Source organism: Fukomys damarensis, unplaced genomic scaffold (assembly GCF_012274545.1).
Source record: "Fukomys damarensis isolate Sample0158 unplaced genomic scaffold, DMR_v1.0_HiC HiC_scaffold_35, whole genome shotgun sequence".
Classification (NCBI taxonomy): domain Eukaryota; kingdom Metazoa; phylum Chordata; class Mammalia; order Rodentia; family Bathyergidae; genus Fukomys; species Fukomys damarensis.
The window spans coordinates 53,925,161-53,946,694 of record NW_022900947.1 but is presented as its reverse complement, the minus strand read 5'-3'; the positions used below and the strand labels follow the sequence as shown (position 1 = coordinate 53,946,694).

At 33.4% G+C, this 21,534-nt stretch overlaps 1 protein-coding gene across 2 annotated transcripts; it reads left to right on the top strand.

The window, feature by feature from the left end:
- The first annotated feature begins 12,193 nt into the window (after positions 1-12,193).
- Positions 12,194-21,051, top strand: LOC104847989 (UDP-glucuronosyltransferase 2B17). 2 transcript variants are annotated; one of them, XM_010603656.2, is made up of 6 exons: positions 12,194-12,712; positions 14,330-14,478; positions 16,727-16,858; positions 18,488-18,575; positions 19,338-19,557; positions 20,373-21,051. In XM_010603656.2, the coding sequence occupies exons 1-6, from the start codon at positions 12,241-12,243 to the stop codon at positions 20,650-20,652; spliced, it is 1,341 nt and encodes a 446-aa protein (XP_010601958.1). In that variant the 5' UTR covers positions 12,194-12,240; the 3' UTR covers positions 20,653-21,051. The 2 variants fall into 2 exon arrangements, with proteins under 2 accessions (XP_010601958.1, XP_010601957.1); XM_010603655.2 differs by having other exon boundaries at positions 12,194-12,964.
- Positions 21,052-21,534: the final 483 nt, after the last annotated feature.

Below are 21,534 nucleotides of genomic sequence, written 5' to 3'. Positions count from 1 at the left end.
TATTTTTTATTTCTTTAAGACAAAGTAAGTCTTTTGTCTTTTCTAATTTAACTTGTTTCACAATAATGCACATGGGATTAGAATATAGTCCAGTCTCTTTTGCTTCCAGTAACATCAAGCTCTCTGGGGAAGACATCAGTTTCACTGATATTTTGCTTGTTTGTTTGTTTTTGTTGTTGTTGTTGTTTATCATGGCCTACAAGTCTTTTTGGGCATAATAATTTTTATTATTCTATATGGTCATAATGTAAGTGTGAGCTCTTTCTTTTATCAGCCCCCATTTTTTGATGAATTTTAAGTAGACATATAAAGAAAAATCAATACCAATTCATCAAGAAATATGCACACAGTAGAACAGGAGGAAATATTTACCAACGTAGTCAATATGACACCAATATTAAAACCACAAAGAGGGAACACAAGATTCAAATACAGACTAAATATTAACAATTGTTTTCAGTATAGATTTAAAGACTCTTGAAAAATACTTGGGGAAGTATATCTAAGATTATACAAAAGTACTTAAGTATCATTTTCAGGTTGACCTTGTCCTTCAACTACCAGGTTGCTTTGATATCTGAATACTCAGTGAAAAATACACCACATCAATATAGCAAAATAAGTAAAATACCTGCATTATTACCTAAATATGTTTAGAAACAATTTGACAAAAGTCAACAGGCTTTTTGCTAAAAATAACCATATATTCTTCAAACAAATTCAAAATCATTAATAGGTATATAAACATCATAGTTTATTGAAAAATATTTTTTCAAAGTGACAAGCAGGGACAATGGGACAAGTAGATGCATTATTATTATTTTATTTGAAATGGTAGAAGAGTTTCTTGTCAAGGAAATTAGGCAAGAAACAAAATATTTGGAATAACACAGGACAAGAAGAAGCAAACTATTGACCAGTGATATATTTTATAAACAAAAATTTTTTAAATCAATGGAAATCTATTACAATGATACAGTAATTTTCAAAGCACATAACCATATAAAAATTAATGTATTTATATGAAGTTCAAAGAATAATATAAACTGAAATGTAGAAAATGTCACAGATTAATGCAAAATCATTTTCTATATTAAAGAAAATAATATACAAAGCAATTATGAAAATATCCATCATATTCCTGTACTGAGAACCAATATTATAGTCACCAATGGTCTTATTTTCAAATTTATGAACACATTAAACACTATATCAACATCTTGAATTTCTTGCCTAAATTGAAGAAATCATCCTAAAATTTCAGATATTTACAAGAAAAATGTAAACATCCAAGATTGTCTTAAAAAGAAACTCAAAGCTGGATGATTTATACTACTTGATTCAAATCCAACAAAAGACAACATTATTCTAGAAACCATGAAGTGGGCATATATATCTATGGAAAAGAGTTTAAAATCCAAAATACACACACACACACACACACACACACACACACACACACACAGAGAGATATATATATTTTTCTATAAAATGGAATACTACTCAGCCATAAATAATGAGAAATTAGATTCATTCATAGGAAAATGGATACATTTTGAGGATATACTCCTAAGTGAAATAAATAAGTCACACATGTGTAAATACCAAATGTAGTGCTTCATTTTATTTTCAAAAGGATGACAAACTTTAAAGGAAAAATCAATAACATATACACAAATGCTGCTTATAAAAGTAAATATTGACATCTAAAGGAATGAAATTAGATTCCTTATATCAAACTACATAATTTTTAAAATAAAAGAACAATGAATGTTAAGCTTTCAATAAAAATATGGTTTATTATCTATGATTTTGAATTTAGTAAAGGATGTGACACTAGAAACAAAACAACCAAATTTGACAAAATTAGACTTCATTAATATTAAATTTTTTCACATCAAAGATATTATAAAAACAGTGAAAATAATTTCAATAGGAAAATATATCTGCACACCATATATGTGAAGGATGCCATACTCACACACCAAATATCTGTAGGATGTCATATTTAAGAGGCAATCTTGGAAGCAGATAACAAATCTTCAGTAGAAAATAACCCTGCTGTTGCCATCCTCCTGAACTCCTTGATATCCACAACTCTGACAAATAAATTTCATCTTTAAAAATTAATGTTTATTTTCTTATAGTAACATAAGTTGACTAAGAGGTTGTCCTCCTTGTATGTGAAATTTGTAACTATGTTGAACTGCTAACTAAAATACTTGAAGTACAGCTTTCATACATGCATTTTTGGTTTTCTTCTCTCCTGATTATGCTTTGGAATAGCATTGTTGGGGACTTCTCTTCCCTTCTTCCTGTATTCCTATGGTTATGTCAAAATTAAGTGGACAAATTCTATTTACAGAGAAGGAAAAATAAGATATTTTGCATTTTGCACCAGGTATTTAAGGAAGGTTCAAATATTTTTTCACAGTGAAATTCTAGGGAAGTTATGATTTCAGTGGTTAAAATAAAGGTGTAACTTTCCTCTTTCATGAGAAGAGGAAAATTCATGAATATAAAAACAGATGAACTTATATTTTCCAAGTGAATTACTAAAATGAAAATATAAAATAAGTCACTAATCTTACAAATATTTTTGAAAAGCTTATACTACAGGATAGATAAGAACCCTGTGGTCATTGTTTTCACAAAGCAATAGAGGAAACCACAAACTTGCAAAACTGAAAAGCCTAAAAATATTTTTTAGAAATTGTATATCTATTTAACTATACTCGGTATACCTCGCTAATGAAAAAAATCAAGCATAATGTCTTGATAATTATAGCTTTGTACATTAAAGATTGTCAACATATTGTAGCACAATTATACATACAGTAATAAGCAATATTTTCTGATAATGTATTTTCCCTCATGTATAAATTACAACATTTAACAGTGTTTCCCAATTAATTTCCTTGCATTTTCCTCATAAATGTTATAATGAATACCCACTTGCTAAATTATAGAAAATAGACTGCATAGATATGAAAAGCCATAACTGTGGTTTTGGTAGGATCAACTTATTTTGAAACTCAACTCATTTTTCATGGGTTTTTGTTTTCTTAGTACATATTTGCAGTACATGAAGTTATATTCATCTGCATGAAGTTTCCATTCATCTTGGGAAACAGGTGCATGTACTTAAAACAGCTTCTTTCTTTCTTTTGTTTTAACCCTGAATGTGCCTGATCTCATATGTTAACATTTGTATTTGTTACCTTTGGGTTACTAGGGGAAAATAGATACAAGTGAGCACACATAATTTTAATTTTATGCTGATTTTAATTTGTGAGCATGTCAATATGGAATTAGCAATATAGTCAGTCTCTCAAGCTATTTCAATTTGCCTACATAAAATTTATATATCATACATGTAAATCACATCATGGGTACATATTTTTATACATATGTTATACACTGATATATCAAATCAATGGCTTTTTAGAGTTCTGTGGTTACATAAATTCTTCCCAAAAGTTATCTGGTATATTCATCCAAAACTGTTCCTTTATCGTGTATTTCTTTATTTTGTTTTCACTTAAAAGGAAGATTTATTGCATTATCTGAGACATGGGGAAATCAATGGTGTACCTCACTGAAATTTATTGGGAGTTGCTATTTCCGTGACTCATTTTTAACAAAATTTTGATATTGTTGGAGACTCCAGTGTATTCCTGAAAAACACTTTCCTAAGGTAACAGCATTCCTCTGTTTTCTTCTGTTTCCTTTGCATTTTCACTGGGAATGATTTTTCTTGTTTCTTCTAGAATTCTGATTTCAAGTGGGAAAGATGTAGAAAGTGAGGCAAAGGACATGCCAATTTGAAAGTCACATATTTTGATACCATCACACATCTGCCCTTATCACCATTAAATAATAAGGTAAAATATCTGAAATATTTTAAGAACAGTACCAATTAAGTTAAGTATTTCACTATTCAACACATAAGAAACTGTCAGCCAAAGACATTTAAAAGTGATTTGCATGAATCAAAATTATATTCTAAATATGCAAAGAAAGCATGTAAATTTTCTACACAAAATAATACTTTGCAGAATTCTTGGAAAGTGTAAACAAGTAATATTAGAATGTCAAAATATTCTAATAAAGAAGTTCACATTAGGATCTTATTTACAATTACACACCATAGTTTTTCACACCATAGAAACTATCCAGTATTTACACAGGTGACTTATTTATTTCACTTAAGATTATATCCTCAATATGCATCCATTTTCCTATGAATGAGTCTAATTTCTCATTCTTTATGGATGAGTAGTATTCCATTTTATAGAAAAACCACATCTTTATCCAGTTTCCAACTGATGGGCAAATGGGCTGTTTCCAAATTTTAGCTATTACAAACTGTGCAGCTATAAACATGGGTGAGCATATATCACTGTGATATGATTCTTTTAATTCTTTTGGAAAGATACCCAGAAAGATTCCTGTGTCAAATGGACCCTCTAATCCTAGGAAGAAAAGGGCTAAAATTGTGGGGGAAGTGGGAAGTGCAGGGGAAAGGAGATAAAGGAAAAGAAAAAATATGAGAAAATTAAAAAATGGAAATAAAGTTTTTGTAAATAGTCAAGGGAGGAGTCAGGGAAGGGAAGCAGGGGAATGGGGAAGAAATAAGAACCAAGACCTGTCATGTAAAGGTATAAAATCCCAATGATGAATGTAACTGTAATGTATACTTTAAAAGTACCAATAAACTAGATGAGAGAGAGAGAGAGAGAGAGAGAGAGAGAGAGAGAGAGAGAGAGAGTTCACAGTCCTTAAAGAAATTCTTGTGAGGGTCATAGAAGATGTATCAACCTGATTAATTATTCAGTGGTGTAAAAGCATCCTGCCAGACTACAGCAATTGTGATATTAAAGGCCAAAGCTCCCCAGCAGGCTCCTGGAGAGGGGTATGACTAGTCGATACAGTCTCTTGAAAGTGAGTTAATTAATTCCCCAATAAGAACAACACTCAGAGAGGCAGTCATCAGCATCAAGACAGCATCATAGAACAGCAGAGCTTGAGCTGCAGCTTCAGAGCTCTACAGATGCATGTCTTTATTCCTGCAACAAAACAGCTACCAGAAGCTTATAGTGTTCTCTAATTCGCAATAGTATAGTCTTATCTGCCTATTGAGACACAGTGAGTCTAAACTCCTGTTGCATGACCTTGTCTGTGTTGCACATGCATGGTTAAGAATGTCACATAGTTCTTAGATAACTGTGGTCCATTATGTGCATTTCCCTGAGAGTGGAGTCATGTTCTTAATTGTCCTCAGACATCCTCAGGTGCCCAGGCTTTGAGTATAGGCAGAAGTGTATCCAATGAGTGTCACTTAAAAATAAATAAGATGGGTGAAAATAATTCAAAAGAAAAATTCACAAAGACAGAAATAAATTTTGTAGTGAGTACCATTTCCCAATGCTGGATTTAGTTTTGAAGGAAGAAGTTGAGTAAACAACTAGATTACCCTCCAGAAGTGAAAAGGAGTTTGAAACAACTGGGGTGTTGAGGAGGAAAATGACTTAAACATAGGTTCAGTTTTACTTTATTACCAAAATTGTTTATTCAATTAACAGATATTTGATGAGTATAAGATTGAGAAAAGAGTGAGTTCTTGACAGGTTATAACAGTTTAGGCAACAAATGATTATAAACTAGAATATGTATAAAGATTACTATCTTGGTTACTTTTCTCATTGCTGAGACAAAATACACAATACTTAAAGGGAAAAGTTTTATCTCACACTTTGAAGATGTTTCAGTGCAAAACTGGCTGGCTCTAAGTCAGGGGAGCATGACAGATGTTCATGGAAGACGAGAAACTGTCTCTGGCAGACAGGCAGAAAGTAGCAGAAGGAACCTCAGAGTAACCCAGCCTGAGACACAGTGAGGAAATCCGCATCTAGGTGACACTGATGGGAGCTATTCAGAAAAGCATATATATTTATATGAACCCTGAGCAATAGAGTTGGAGCACTTCTAATTTCCTCTTTGATTTCTCTCTCTCTCTCTCTCTGTCTCTCTCTCTCTCTCTTTCAAAGAAACTTTAGGAAACAATGGTTCAGATTCTTTGATTATTGGTTTGATTATTTGCTTCGTGATGTGATAGGCATCAATCATAAGGGAAGGGTAAAGGGGTGATGGGAAGACAGGGGTATGGGGAAAAATAAGAATCAAAACCTATCATGTAAAGGTTCAAAATCCCAATGATAAACGTAACTGCATTGCTTGGTTTAAATGTACCAATAAACTTAACAGGAGGAAAATAAAATAAAGTTACTAACATTTAAAAAAATCATAACTTGGCTCTTTGGAGGAATGTTTTGCTAAGGACTGGAGACCCATCCTAGGAAAGCTTCTGGTCTTGGTTGTTTTTCTGGCCTTCACATAGTTAGGATTTAGTTCTTGCTCTGAGCCTAGGAACACTTTATTGTCATTATTCCACTGTTCTGCTCCTGAGAAATAATGTGATTTACCACAGCCATGTTTTAAAAAAGAAATTTCTCTTCTCTGTGGATGCTTGATTGCAGAATGGTGAAGATTCCTCTCCTTTCATGAAAAGGACTGAATTACTTTTTGCACAGATGAGTTCACTGATAAAAAAAAATCCTAGCAACTTTAAAAGCAGAGCTAAACAGAAACATGTGTTAAGGTGTAGCTATATCCTCAGTAGCCAGAGGACTGCCACTTTCTTGCAATGCTTTCTCTCTGAAACATCGTGTCAGTACAGCCACCATTCTTGGAGATATGATAACTGAGGTCCTGAAAAAGGAAAACCTACAGATAAGCATTGTCCAAGGGTCAGAGGATCATGAGGAAGGAAGCATCGTGTGCTAGGAGAGAATAACCTCATTTTATCCACTTGATTGCCCCAATGTCCACTGCCATTGGTAATGGGCAGGTTTGGAGACTGAATGAAGAAGATGTGTTTCATTTTTTTAATGGAGTACTACTCAGCCATAAAGAACTAGAAACTAGAGACATTTATAGCTAAATGGATACACATTGAGGCCATACACTGAAGTGAAATTAATAGGACACACATGTGTAATGACAAAGTAGTTTCTCTAGTATGAAAATCTAAAAGTGTAAATAAGGATCAAAATGTATAATTGATACTGGGTAATAGGAAGAAAAGTTCTAAAGGAGTAGGGGAAGTGGGAGAGGTAGAGGAAAGGTAAGAAGGGAAAAGAAAAAATATGAGAAAAGCAAAGAAAAAATGGAGACAAAGTCTTTGTAAATAGGGAAGGGTGGAGGGGGGAACAGGAGGCCAGGGGAATGGGGAAAAAATAGAATCAAGGTACATCATGTAAATGTATAAGATACCACTGATAAATATAACTGTATTTTATACCTAAAATGTACCAATAAACTTAAGAAAAAAAAACAAGACTTATAAACACCTCAGATTGGGCACAGAGAAAGAGGAATAAACAGGGACACTTTCTCTTTGTTTCTTTTCAAAATTAAAAGACACTGTCACACAGCAGAGTAATCTGTAGTTTTGGCAGGCTTTCTATCCTTACCATTTGGAATACATACTTAGCTCCAAAGCGTATCTTCCCAAAAGCTGGCCCAAGCAGCCCCCTGGAAATGGTTGAAATTACCTTTTACAATCTGTTCCCTTAAGGGGAACAGATCCATGTTTGTAACAAAACAATAATTTTGGCTATTGAGTGTGTCTATCACAACAACAAGGAGAAGCCTATATAACTGGCTATTCCAACCAGATAAATCATTAGTCTTAGATCCTTCTTAAAAACAGCCTTTGTTTTCACACATATAAAAAGGATTTTTTCCTTCTGACTCTTATTACAAGAGGTATGTGTTATCTGATGCTCTAAAGGAAAAGATCTGGTCAGTGTATTTACAGTTACAACCCTAAAAATTGTAAAAGGCTTGCTCTAATTCAATCATGTCAGTACATCTGAGAGTATACTCCAATTTAAAGTAATTGTTTTGTGTTTACATGTTTGTCCATTTGTCTGTTTAATGTGTATTAATAACTGGTTAAAGTATCTACACCTACTTTATTTAAGAGAGATATTTTTTGAGCTGAACATTTTTAGGTTATTTTTTATATTTCCATAGATATGCATTTGAATGGGTTTCCATGATAGACAACAAACTCATATAAAACATTACCAGATAAGTTGTATCTGGCTTGAGGCTTATATAAGAATAAACACCTTAACATTTGATTGCAAAAAGTTGCATGAGATTCAGGTTAATATGTATGTTTCTCTGTGTTAAATGTACATTATCCTCCAAAACTTGTACTATGCAATCTTACAGATAAATCCACACTCAAGACATTTTCTCTAATACTTGTGGTTCATATATCTTAATGGTCTAATGTAAATTATTTAATAAGAGTCAAGATGTCTTTAAAGTTGATAACAGATCTTCATCCAGGTACTCAAATAACCAAGATAATATCAACAATTGGTTTTCTTCCAGGATTTACCTCAGTGGTTCTGCTGCCTGCCTGGCAAGTGCAAGGTCCTGAATGCAGTGCCTATCATTGTCTCGGTATCATAACTTGAGAGGTTTTCTTGTTCAAAGATAATATATATAGCATTAAAAAATGTTAACTGCTATGGTGAGCCCTCTAGAGTAAATTTTGGCTATAATTAAAAGGTTAAAACTTCTAAGTCTATAACAGTGTGGTTGTCTAAAAATATTGAGATGCTCTTGGTTAAACTTACAAAACTAGATTTAAAAACAAAGATTCTATATTTCACTTAAATAGTATCATGTGTTCTTATTGTTAGGTTCTGGTTATTGAAAAGTGAGTTTTTATTATTAAAGAGTATTTAAATGTTAACCTGTGAAATGTTTTTAATAATCATTTTGTCATTCGTTAAATAAACAATTATCACGTTAGTTTATGATATAATCTATTTTGAACTTACACCTGTGCATATAAAAAAATTAAGTTATGCTATAGTAGTTAAATAAACAACTGTTACCTTAGTTTGTGATAAATTTATATTTTTGAAATTATATATGTATATGTATATATAAACAGGTATACTCTGGGTCTAAGTTTAAACAAGTTTATTGATTTAAGATTACATAAATTTAATACAAAGAAAGTGACTAATAGGCACTCTCATATACAACATAAGTTTGGAACATAAATGTATTAAATTATCAAAATCTGACATCTCTTTAAATTTTGTCTTGGCATTTAAACTTGATATGCTTTGATTGGCTTTGATTGAATAAGGATTTTTATTATTCAGTGCATGCAGTGCACTTCTACACTAGATAACAAGACTAATTGTGCTTGTCAACAAGATGTCCAAAACTTACAGAGAGGTAAAGGTGTACTTAATTTTTGTCAATATGTATATATCTTATAAAACCTATTAAAGGAGTGTAAAGATTGGGTAAGAGTAAAAAAGTACAGATTTCTATATAATTATGATACCAATTATTGCTAAAATTATAGAATATGAAATGATACATTGGCACTTTTCAAGTGTACAGAGGGTCACAGATACAAACCTGAAAAATGTCTTATCACACTGGTGTCAATCAAAGTTATTATTGCTTAAAAGCAGGCTCTGCATGAGGCTGATTTCCCCAATTCACCTTCCTATTCTAGTGCTCAGGAATTAATTGTATGTTGTTTAATCTTTTGGACAAAATTTCTTCATTTTTCTCTAGAGGCTGCCACAGTCCAAATGATCATGCAGGTAGAACCAACAATAAATGTGCCAGACTCCTTTCACCAGGATCCACTAGATTGAAATTACAAAGGAAGTGCTAAACCCAAAATTACTCTTATGCAAGGCCCATCAGATTAGCTTTCTGGAGAAAGCCCTTGACTGTAATATGCTCAACCCTTCTCTGTTAAAAGCAGCCAGAATGAAACTTGCCCATTCTAACTGCAGTTAGGAATATCACAATCAGGGGGCCATGTTATAGGTACCAAAATTATGAAAAACTCAGGGAAATGAAAGATAATAACAGCATAACTGTAGCTAGAGGCACATCTGAAGAAGACCAGGCCTTAATGCAGTGGCCAGGCCAAATGCCTCCTTCAAGGATAAGCAGTAACTTGGAATTCTACTCTGATTAGCACCATTGGACCAGGAGTCCAGACAAGCATTAGTTCCACAGGTGGGTGAACATTTGGACCCATCACTCCCCAAAACGTCTTTGTTCTTTCCATGTACCCTTGCTATATGACATGCTTTCCTACTGGATCAATAATAGATAAGCAGCTATATGTACTTTTAGTCCCATAGGTTGATTATAGTTTGCAGCATGTTGGACCCAAATTGTGATTTTGCTTTATAAATTACCCCTGACAAAGGTCTATAATCTTTCCTACACTGAACTTCCATTATTCCTTGGCATTTGTTCTTTGATTTCAAGGCAAATAAACTCAGTGGATCTGACATCTAGCAGGTTAGGAGTTATATCACATAGTCTTTAACGTCCTCAGGTTAATATCAAGAGCTGCAAAATATGGGGTATAAAATAAATCCCAATTTTCAGTTAAGAATATATTATTAAAAATAAAATGTACTTTGCTTTTGATTTGGGTGATTTTATACGTTAGAATTTAAATAACTCTCACCACACAGAGTCCAAGGAAGTCTGAGAAGTGGAGATGAGGAACCTGACTCATCTCATCCATGAGACAGGCTGTGGGTTCACTGATTTCAATCACAGAAAGATGAATTGTCAGTAAAATATGCATAGATATTTATTATGCAGAATTATAATAGTACACATTCAAGAAACAGAATGTCAGCCTTCAATAGACAGAGAAGTGTAGTATGGCCTAGACATAGGTGCACATGTAGGGTCATTGGGTGGAAATCTGTGGAACTTGCAGATCTGCGGGAAAAGGTGATTAAATTATAGAGGAAATGGACAACTCTTTGCAGGAAAAGGAAATGAACCATTGCTATCTGTAGCCATCACAGGTGATAGAGCTGTGTCCTATTCATAAAGGAGAGAGTTGGAACAGTGAATTATGCTGCCTATCTACTTCCAGAAGCCTCTGTGAGCCAAGCAACTGAGGGTAGACTATCCACCTGTATTACATGGTCAAGTGTGAATGCATGAAAAGCACCAGGATCATTAAAGGCAGCAAAAATATGGACAAAGAACTTAACTTTTTCCTGGGGGGTTCCATGTGCTGAGCCATGTGGGCTGGAGTTTTCTGATATTTTCCCAGAACTATAGGAGGAGAGTCAGCAGCGACAGTTGATGCTTGTCTTTCAGGGATAGGTGAGCTGAGATAGTGAGAAAGCTGGCCAGATACTTCACAAAATCACCCAGGTGGGCAGAGTTACCTGTAAAGGAAGAGTGTAGGTAGTAAAAGTTGGGGCATGGTTAAGGTTCATTTTTCTACTGCAGTGCAACATTGTGGTAACCATGGCAGATCACCAAAGGAGCTTCAAAGTCACAAGGTTACACATTTTCCATCAGCAAACATTTCACATCTTTGTGACCTAAAAGGGAACTGCTAGGGATTCTACGTATATTCCTCTTCGAAAGCCAACTCCCTATTTGATCTCAACTGATCTAAAAATGAGGAAAATAGATGCCATGTGCTTATTCTCATTTTTATATGGCCATTGTGAATATTTCTGCTCTTCAACATCCTGACACATCCTCACTTTACCTTAGCACTCTACCTCAAACATTTTAGGGAAATCACTGTTGATTTTCCTTGCTTTGATCCTGCTGATTTAAAGAAAAAGGCCAAAATACCGTGTTATAGTAATAAATTGCTTTAAATTTATGAGTTAGAATGCTATATATCTGAAAAAATATTACAAAACAATGAATAACACTTTAAATTACTAAATTTTACGTCATGAGTTTCAAGATTCCCTTTAAGCTGTGTAGCTACTATATCCTTAGATATGTGTCACGAGACAGTCACCTGACATTTGCCACTGTTCTTGCATTTTTTTTATGTTGCTTACATAATGCAGCTGCCTGAAACATACTGGTCATGGAGTCCAAGCCAGCTGAAATCACTTAACCTTAACAGAGAAATTAAATGCTCTTATAAAATCATATCATTATTTACATTTGCCTTTTCTATCTGCTATCAGTCCTCATGCTTTATCCATTTGACATATGTACTTTGGTCAGTCCAAGTTATCTTTTAACTTTTGGTTAACTTCCCACTGAATATAAGCATGAGCAATGAAAGAAGGTAGCACAATTTGAAAGGAAGTACTTCAGCTTACCAAGATGTCTATGAAATGGATCTCAGCTCTGCTGCTGCTGCAGTTGGATTGTTATTTCAGTTTTGGAAGCTGTGGAAAGGTGCTGGTGTGGCCGATGGAATACAGCCACTGGATGAATATGAAGAACATAGTAGAGGAACTTATCCAGAGGGCACATGAGGTGACAGTCCTGAGACCTTCAAGTTTCATTTTTGTTGATGTGAATTCATCATCTGGAATTAAATTTGAAACATTTATTACATCCACCAATGATGATCAACTGGAAGACATTTACATTGAAAGTGTCAATAAGTGGATGAGTGTTGGATCAATAGATACATGTTTGGCATATTTTCCAGTGTTGGAAGACACTATTAGGGACTATTCTGCTATTTGGGAGAATATTTGTAAAGATGTAGCTTCAAACAAGAAGCTTATGACAAAACTCCAAGAATCAAGATTTGATGTCCTTCTTGCGGATCCCATTGCTCCCTGTGGTGAGCTGGTGGCTGAGCTTCTAAAAATACCTTTTGTGTACAGTCTCCGCTTCTCTCCCGGCTTCCAAATGGAAAAACATGGAGGAGGGCTTATAGTTCCTCCTTCTTACGTACCTCTTACTCTATCAAGACTAAGTGGTCAAATGAATTTCATAGAAAGGGTAAAAAACATGATATGCCTGCTGTATTTTGACCTTTGGTTTGGAACATTTAATGAGAAAAACTGGAATGAACTTTACAGTGAAATTTTAGGTTAGTCATGATTTTATGTAGTGGAGTGAGGTCTTTATTATCTTGTGTCTTTGCAAGTGAGCTTGGATGAATATAAAATAAGAGAACTTTATTATATGTACATGATAAAATAAAAAGTAAAATTATTTTTCAATCTGACAAATATAGTAGAAATATTTACATTATATGATCACATTGCAGCCTTTTCCTGTAACTGTATAGATCACTCTAAGGAGGTCAGACAATTGCACAGTGAAACATTCAGGCTCTAACTTTGCAATTTCATATAAATTTGACCCTCTTTTCATTTTACAATAAAAGTCATTAGGCACCTACCTAATGTCTTTGTGAGTGAAGACAAGTAGATTGAAGAGTTATGTTTCTATTTTATTTTATTTGTTTTATTGAGTTTATTGGTACATTCTAGGTATACAATACAGAAGAGTTATGTTTCTAGCAAAAAAAAAAACTGATAGCATTGAGGAAATAGTTTTCTCATCATTAGATCAACTTCTTTATGTAAAGTGCTGTTTTCTTCTCTACTGCCTAAATAATACTTTCACTTTTGTGAAATACAGTTTTTTATCCCAGACTCAAAAATTGTAATTTGAATATTCTAATAATTCAGTATCCTGTGATTGGTCTTTACCAATCATCTATTTTAAACATTTAAAATATGTAGAAATATGAACATAGAGGTACTGATTTTTAATCATGTTTTTTATTTGCAAAAATAATGACCCACAGTCAAGTATAAGCACTAATATCTGTTCCTGTAATTTTTGCAAGTTTTATGAGATGTTTGCAAGTGCTTGTAAATAATGAATTCTTACTATTACACTCTTAATATGAACTCAAAATAATGGCAGGTAAAAGAGGTACAGCCATACGCTTACGGAAATCCAGTTGACTTGGATCAGTTATTAATTTGGTAAGTGCTAGAAACTATGGACTTCCTAAAAAATTTCTTCTATGATTACAGTGCAATTCACTGCTCCAGTGGTGCAGTCATTTAGTGTGTGGTACTTACAAGTCTATGGTATGATTATTTGACTAAGAAGCTAGAATATTTGTTTATATTTGTGCCTATTATTTTGGCAGCTTTGGAGAAAAAGTAATTCATGCTTAATTTTATAATATGTATTTTAATGACTATGATTGGGGATAAACTGAGGTAATATTATAGACAAAGTTTCTTTTCATTCTGTCTTCTGAGACATAATTGAACCATACATAAAATATAAAAAAATTATCATTCATCTATAAATATATTTTTGTCAATGAAATTTATACATTATTCCCACATTTAAAAAAATACACTGTAGATGCACTCAACAATTCTGTAATTCTCCGAACTTTTCTAATTTTTTCTCCTTCTCTACATAGGAAGACCCACAACATTACATGAAATAATGGGAAAGGCAGAAATGTGGCTCATTCGAAGCTACTGGGATTTGGAATTTCCTCGGCCCAGCTTACCAAATTTTGATTTTGTGGGAGGACTCCACTGCAAACCTGCCAAACCCCTGCCTAAGGTAAATACATTACTGTCTTTAGTTTTTCTTTTATTTTCTGTGAGGATGCTCTGCACTAGTCATTGAGAGTCTTAACTCACCATGCAAAAAGGTGTGGGGAAAAGGCAGAAGTGCTTTGGCAAGTAAAAACTCTTATTTCAGGTGTGCATGGTAGCATTCACCTGTAATCCTAGAGCTCCAGAGGCTAAGGCAAGGAACCAATACTTCAAGTAAGCCTGGGAAACATGGCAAACTGAAGGTCAACCTTGATTGCATAAGAAGACCCTGTTAAAAAAATTATTGTGGGACCAAGGACTCAGCTCAGTGGTGCCTCTGCCTGCCTTGAAAGTGCAAGGAGCTGAGTTTGATCCCTGATACCAACCAAACAAGCAAACAAACACAAATTATTGTACTTCTATTTCATTACAAGTATTTGCATTTTGTTACCATTACAAGAAGAACCTGAGATGCCTAGGAGGTAGAATCCATTAAATCATGGTCTTCATTATTTTATGTTATCATTTTTTCATTCATTTAAAATCTATGAAGTAACTAATGTCTATCATTAGTAAATGTTAGATAAGCATAGAAACAACATAGACATTATATTGCATTGCCCAGACACCATGTGTATTATTTGGAAAATCACAGTGTAATTAAATAATAAAAATGATCAGAAATATATTTTAAAAGTTAAGCATTATAATCCTAGAAAACTTTTAGTTGGGATTATAAACTATCCTATTTTAGTTGATAATATTACAAAATGAACAGGTGCAGGAATAGGCCCACTGATGAGGATTGGGAAAGATACAAAACAGAGAAGGTGCTAAAATAGCAAAAAACAATTTCCAAGAACTGCAAGCTTATTTTATCAGGATGTTAATTTTGCTAAATGGGGAATTTAGAACTGGATAACAAAGGCCAAAATATCTGTCAAGCCTGTAGGGTATCTCAAGAAAGTTCCCTCTTGTGATATAATCTTGGCATCAATGTTATCTGGTAGGAAAGCAGAGAAAAGTCCATGGAATATGAACTAAGTGACTCATACTTCCAATGACTTCTCTGAAATTCAATTAGATGTGAAATACGAAAGAATTCTGGAGTGTAGAGAGCAACATACCTTATGAAGGGACACAAAAATCTGATGTTTTTAAGTTCACATTATACTTCTCAGATATATGTAGAAGCTTAATTTTTCCAGAATATATACATGATATTTTAAGAAATCCTTTTACTCTCTCATTAGCAGCAATATGAAACTAAAACCTGATTATGTGGTAAAAACCCAACATCCTCTCTGAATGTAATTTTTCTAGACTGTGCAAGAATTCCACAAGTCAAATATTTGAAGCATTGTTTATGTATATACTAATCTATATACCCACACACTTTAAAGATTGTTTTTTTTAAAAGGCAAGTTTTAGTATGGGCAGAAAATAAAAGAAGCAGAGTAAGAAGATAAAAAGAATAAAAATGTTGTAATGGCCAAAATTGCTAATAAGAGTTGTTATTACATTGCACAAAACAGAAATATAGAAATCAAGTCTTAACAGCATTTATATCCTTTAGCTATGTAGCATACTCATTTGAATGTATGCAAAGAAAAATAATCAAGATGCACAAATTTAATCAATCTAGTAATCATTTATAAAAATAATACCTGGAAGTAACCTAAACATCTGAAATTAGAAAATGATTAAATTAGAAAATATACATCTAACATACCTTTATAATTGCTTTACCTAAGAATTATTGATAACACTGTCAGCCATAATAGAAACTTCAGATTAAATAATATATATGTGTATATATAAGACCCAGTAGTTGTTCCAGGAAAAAAAAATTCAATAACAATAAATCAGCCATAGTAATATTGTGAGATGAAAACAAAGGAAAATATAATTCATATAGTCACTCTCTTTTTCTAGGATAAAATGGAAACATAAATGAGAACTACAATTTTCTGAAGTTTGTCATGTAAAATACATTAAATATAAAGCTTTAATTGTATAAGATAGAAGTGACATACTGACTGCACAAAAATATCGCCAGCATTACTCCTTGGATAACTTCAACTGAAATGCTGAAGATGGTGAACTTTGTCTTCCCTGTATTTTACCAGAGCCGCTCCACTAATTTCTATTAATTGTTGATTTATCATTTTTTCAAATTACAAAGTTTTGAATAGAGTTAGCTGTGGTGCTTTGTTGTTGTTGTTGTCGTTTTGTTTGTTTTGTTTTTTAAGGAGCCAATTCTGTCTTCACAGGAAGTGGAAGACTTTGTGCAGAGCTCTGGGGAACATGGTGTCGTGGTGTTTTCTCTGGGGTCCATGATCAGCAGCATGACAGAAGAAAGGGCCAATGCGATTGCTTCAGCCCTTGCACAGATTCCACAAAAGGTTGGCAAAGTGTCTCATTGGCAAACATCCACTAAAGGAGTCACTAAACTCTGAAAATGCTTGATTTAAGAAACTTGCTCTACTTACTTGTGGGATTGGTGAAGTCACTGTATACATTAGCAATGTTTTCATAAAGAGTTAAATTTTACTTATTAATGTACTATTATAATAACATTAGGCAGGTATTGAAAAGGGTTTGGAATAAAGCATGCATGTTAGGATTTCCATGACCTCTTAGCCTCTTTTTGGAGTTTTTTAGTGTACATTTGAGGGGGATATTCAGAACAGAGAAAAGCAAAGGAGTCAATTCAGGACCCATGTACTCACCCAGGCATGTTAATTTTAAAAATGAGAAAAACTAGTATGAGTGGGCCCTACTCATGTCTGAAGCAGGAAGATGTAAGAAAATAAAGTAGAGTTGGCTTCACACCTTGCGGTGGAACCTGCGTATTGCAAAATATGCTTCCCAAGAACTCTTCTTTTATCCAATAAGTTTCATGTCCTCCCAATCAAGAAAGTAAAAGGGAAATAAGAGTCAAAGAGAAAAATGCCTGTTTTGGGAAGATGTTCAGTTGCCTTTTCTATTATAAAAATAGGGATTAATATTCTACTGTACCAATTTCATCTTCAGTCTTTGAATAGTTGTGAACTACAATATATTTTAGTTACTGTCATAAAGCAATTTTGAAATTTCATTTCCTAATTTTTAGCTGAGAATCTTCAGTTACTTTCAACACTCCCACAGTAAATATAGCTCAAATATTTGTAAGTGATGCTCCTGTTTAGAAGAGCATGGAATTTTAAACCCAGTTCTCATTTGAGAACAGGGTAATGAAGTTGTAGGGCAATGGAAGACCATGATAATCTCTGCTGTCAATACTTTGTACTGAATTGTGAAAGAATAAAGAATTACTGGAAGCAAATATAATTATTTAAAAAGATGAATTTCTATTTAAAAGCTACATTACTTATGAACTGCCAATAAAATCTATTCCCCAAGTGTTATGTCCAATCCTAACAGTAGTGATAATACTATGGATTCTTCTTGAGAATGCCAGTTGAAACTTTTCCTATAATTAGAGATTCATAGTTTCTAATACAAGATAAATTAAATTTACTTTACAAAACCAATTAAATTATTTCTGACAAAAGCTGATTTTGTGGATTAGGTAGTTTACACATCAAAAATTATATTCTATGAATAAAACTCTAATAAAATAGCTTCTGAAACAAGACATTATGAACAAATTATAATGATAATTTTAAAAATTGCTTTGTATTAACATTAGAGTATCATAAACATGTATATAAATGAAGATGCAAACCATTAGACATTTTTATTCTTTATGAAAATTTATGATTGCATAGCAATTTCTGATATATTTTAATAACACATAGCATCTTAGTTTTGTAAGGCACTGTGTGTAAAATATGATTACATTCAAAATAATTAAACATGAAATAAGTATAGAAAATATTTGTATTCTCTTTGTCTCAGTCCTTTTGCAGTTCTTAATATTTAGTCTCCTTGTCCTCATTTAAAAAACATATTCAATGAAAGATACTTAACTTGGTGATCTCCAAATTTTAAAATTCAACATATATAATAAAGCAGTCTTTACCTAACAGGTTCTTTGGAGATTTGAAGGCAAGAAACCAGATACCTTAGGATCCAACACTCGGTTGTACAAGTGGCTTCCTCAGAATGACCTACTTGGTAAGATGCTGAAGAATGAATACTGAAAACCTAAAACCATAGGGATGGTGGTAGCTCAAGATGGAACACACCAGGGGACATCTGTTGTTAGAAAATCAAAACTAAAACCAAACTTCATTGTATATTTGCAGTCTTAGGGGAAGCAAAATGAATTGCAGTACTTGATTTTTGTTATCCAAGGAAACAAATACTAAGTCTTCAGTTCAAATCTATTTGCTTCCCAGAGAAGATGTTAAACTAATTTCTAGGGTTGTCATGCACCTGTCCTTCCACAGAAATAGGGCATTACAAATATTACTCAAATTATTACTTGATTTGTTTTCACTGATGCTGTACTTTTATTGTGAAAAATCCACATTTTTATCATGACTTAATATCACACTTTGTTTTACACCAATATCATATCTTGCTGACTTGCACAACTTTTATATCAAATGTAGGGAATGAACCTACTCTTTAAGAAAACGAGTTCTAATACAAACATCATCCTTCTATGGCAATTTTATCACATTATATAAACTTTTCTTGGCAATCAGGTATTTATTGCTGCAATCAGATGCCATATCTGGCAAGTAGCACATACTTTCTTTTCCCCTGGATTAGGTGCATCTTTCTCTGAGATATGAAAGCAATATCACTGCAATTTCATTGATACACAATCTTCATCGATAAAACAACATCACTTTCAGTGACTCATATTGTTCATTTCTTATCGTGTTTCTAAAATTTATAATTATTCTGCTGACACTCACCTAATTTTAGGTCATCCCAAAACGAGAGCTTTTGTCACTCATGGTGGAGCCAACGGTGTTTATGAGGCGATCTACCATGGGATCCCTATGGTGGGCATTCCTTTGTTTGCGGAACAGCATGATAACGTTGCTCACATGAAGGCTAAAGGAGTAGCTGTTAAAGTGGAATTCATGACAATATCAAGTACAGAACTGCTAAACGCACTGAAGAAGGTCCTTAACAGCCCTTCGTGAGTACAAACTTCTTTTTAAAAAAAACTTCATAGTACTTATTGATTAAGATTTTATTTTTTTTGTTTTTGTGTTTGTTTTTGTACCGGTGATCGAACTCCGGTCCTCGTGCTTGCCAGGCAGGCGCCAGAACCACTGAGCTAAATCCCTGGCTCAGATTAAGTTTTTAAATGAAAGCCACAGAAGCAGTGATGAGTCTGAAATAAAAATATTGAAATACAAATGTGCTTAATGCTGAAGACATCATGAGTAACAAAGTGAGAATGTAGCAATACATTTTTTGAGTGTTGCTACTTGAAAAATTTATTAAAGGTTAAGCAAAGTGCAAGCTTTTGATATAGCCTGTAAATGGAATGAGAAAAGTCAGTGAGGAAGGTTCAAAGGAATTTCAAAAAATACGAGGTAAGCAGTAAACAGGAATTTGGATGTTATAAGGGTTCTATCCATTCCATTTATCTATTAATTCACAACAGAGAAATTTATGAAAAGACAACAAATAACAGTTAGTAGAGTATTCAAAACAACTAATCTTTTTTATATTTCTGATTATTAATTCATTCATAAACTTACAATACTGGTTTCTGTTCAATATTGTAAGCCTTAATAAGGTTACTCACACATGTATTATGAACTATAGCAAGTATTTGCCTTTGTCTCTGAAGTTTGGTACTGATTTTGACTTTGGACCATAGGTCTATTAACATTCCATTTGTTTGTTTATTTGTTTTTTGCATTTGATGCATTCAGTTTTATGACCTCTAAAAATTTGCATATTAACATTTCTAAATATTCTAAATGTATTCATTTCCTTCAGCTATAAGGAGAATGCTATGTGGTTGTCAACCATTCACCACGATCAGCCCATGAAGCCCCTGGACAGAGCAGCCTTCTGGATCGAGTTTGTCATGCGCCACAAAGGGGCCAAGCACCTGAGGCCACTTGCCCATAACCTCACCTGGTACCAGTACCACTCACTGGATGTGATTGGGTTCCTACTGGCTGGTGTGGTGACCATTACTCTACTTGTTGTAAAATGTTGCTTCTTTATTTCTCGGAAATTTTTGAAGATGAAAAAGAAGAAAAAGAGGGAGTAGAGCTCCTTCTGATGAAATGCATTGTAAATGAGACCACCTCGTTTTACTCAACCACCATGGACGAAAACATCACAAACTGAACCTCCATGTTTACAACACCATTGCCTTCTTGGTTTACCAATATATTGTAATCCTTGGTAAGGAATGTGCAATTCTAATTTCAGACTTACTATAATAATTCTACTTTAGTGCTGACATATATTTTATCATAAATCTTAAAATAATGAGAGCCCCTGAAATCTGTTGGTTTGAGAAAAGCAGGAAGCTGAAAACTTTGATACATTTTCAGAAACATTTTCTATTTCAATAAAATGTGACCCACTGGACCTTTTGTGTATGTCAATGAGCATAAGAGGCAGATATTAGTTAATGACAACAAAACAGATCTGATTCAGATGACTAAAGTAGAGAGAAAGACTTCAATATAAACTGAGCTCAACTCTTACTAAGACATATATGACTACTACCTTCATGGAAATAATAAGAGACTGGGGAAATGAAGAAAGGAAGCCAAGGGGACCTAGTGAGCTGCATGAAAGTGGAAAAACTGTAGAGGAAGAAAATAGAAATTTTCTGAAAATGGCCTGTCAAATGGCATTGAGCAAAACACTGCTAGAAGTTTGGGAGAATCATGTTTTCATAAGCAAAGATGCAATAGAAAGGGTAGGATGGTCTGTAGGTACATAATCCATAATGTAGGGCAGATACAAGGCATGGTAAATTTAGTGAATTTCAAAGCACATTGTTAAGGCACATATTTTATCCTGTAATAAAGTTAACAGTGAACATCACTTAAATACCAAATATCACCTGTGCAATTTCTACCTATTCCCCAAATTTCTGTTTGTCCTAACCAGCTTTCCTGTGGAAAACTTGTAATGA

Coding starts and splice junctions, on each gene's coding strand:
- LOC104847989 (XM_010603655.2), top strand. CDS start 12,241: ATGTCTATGAAATGGATCTCAGCTCTGCTGCTGCTGCAGTTGGATTGT. Junction 14,479..16,726: donor CTGCCAAACCCCTGCCTAAG/GTAAATACATTA, acceptor CTGTCTTCACAG/GAAGTGGAAGACTTTGTGCA. Junction 18,576..19,337: donor TCCTCAGAATGACCTACTTG/GTAAGATGCTGA, acceptor ACCTAATTTTAG/GTCATCCCAAAACGAGAGCT.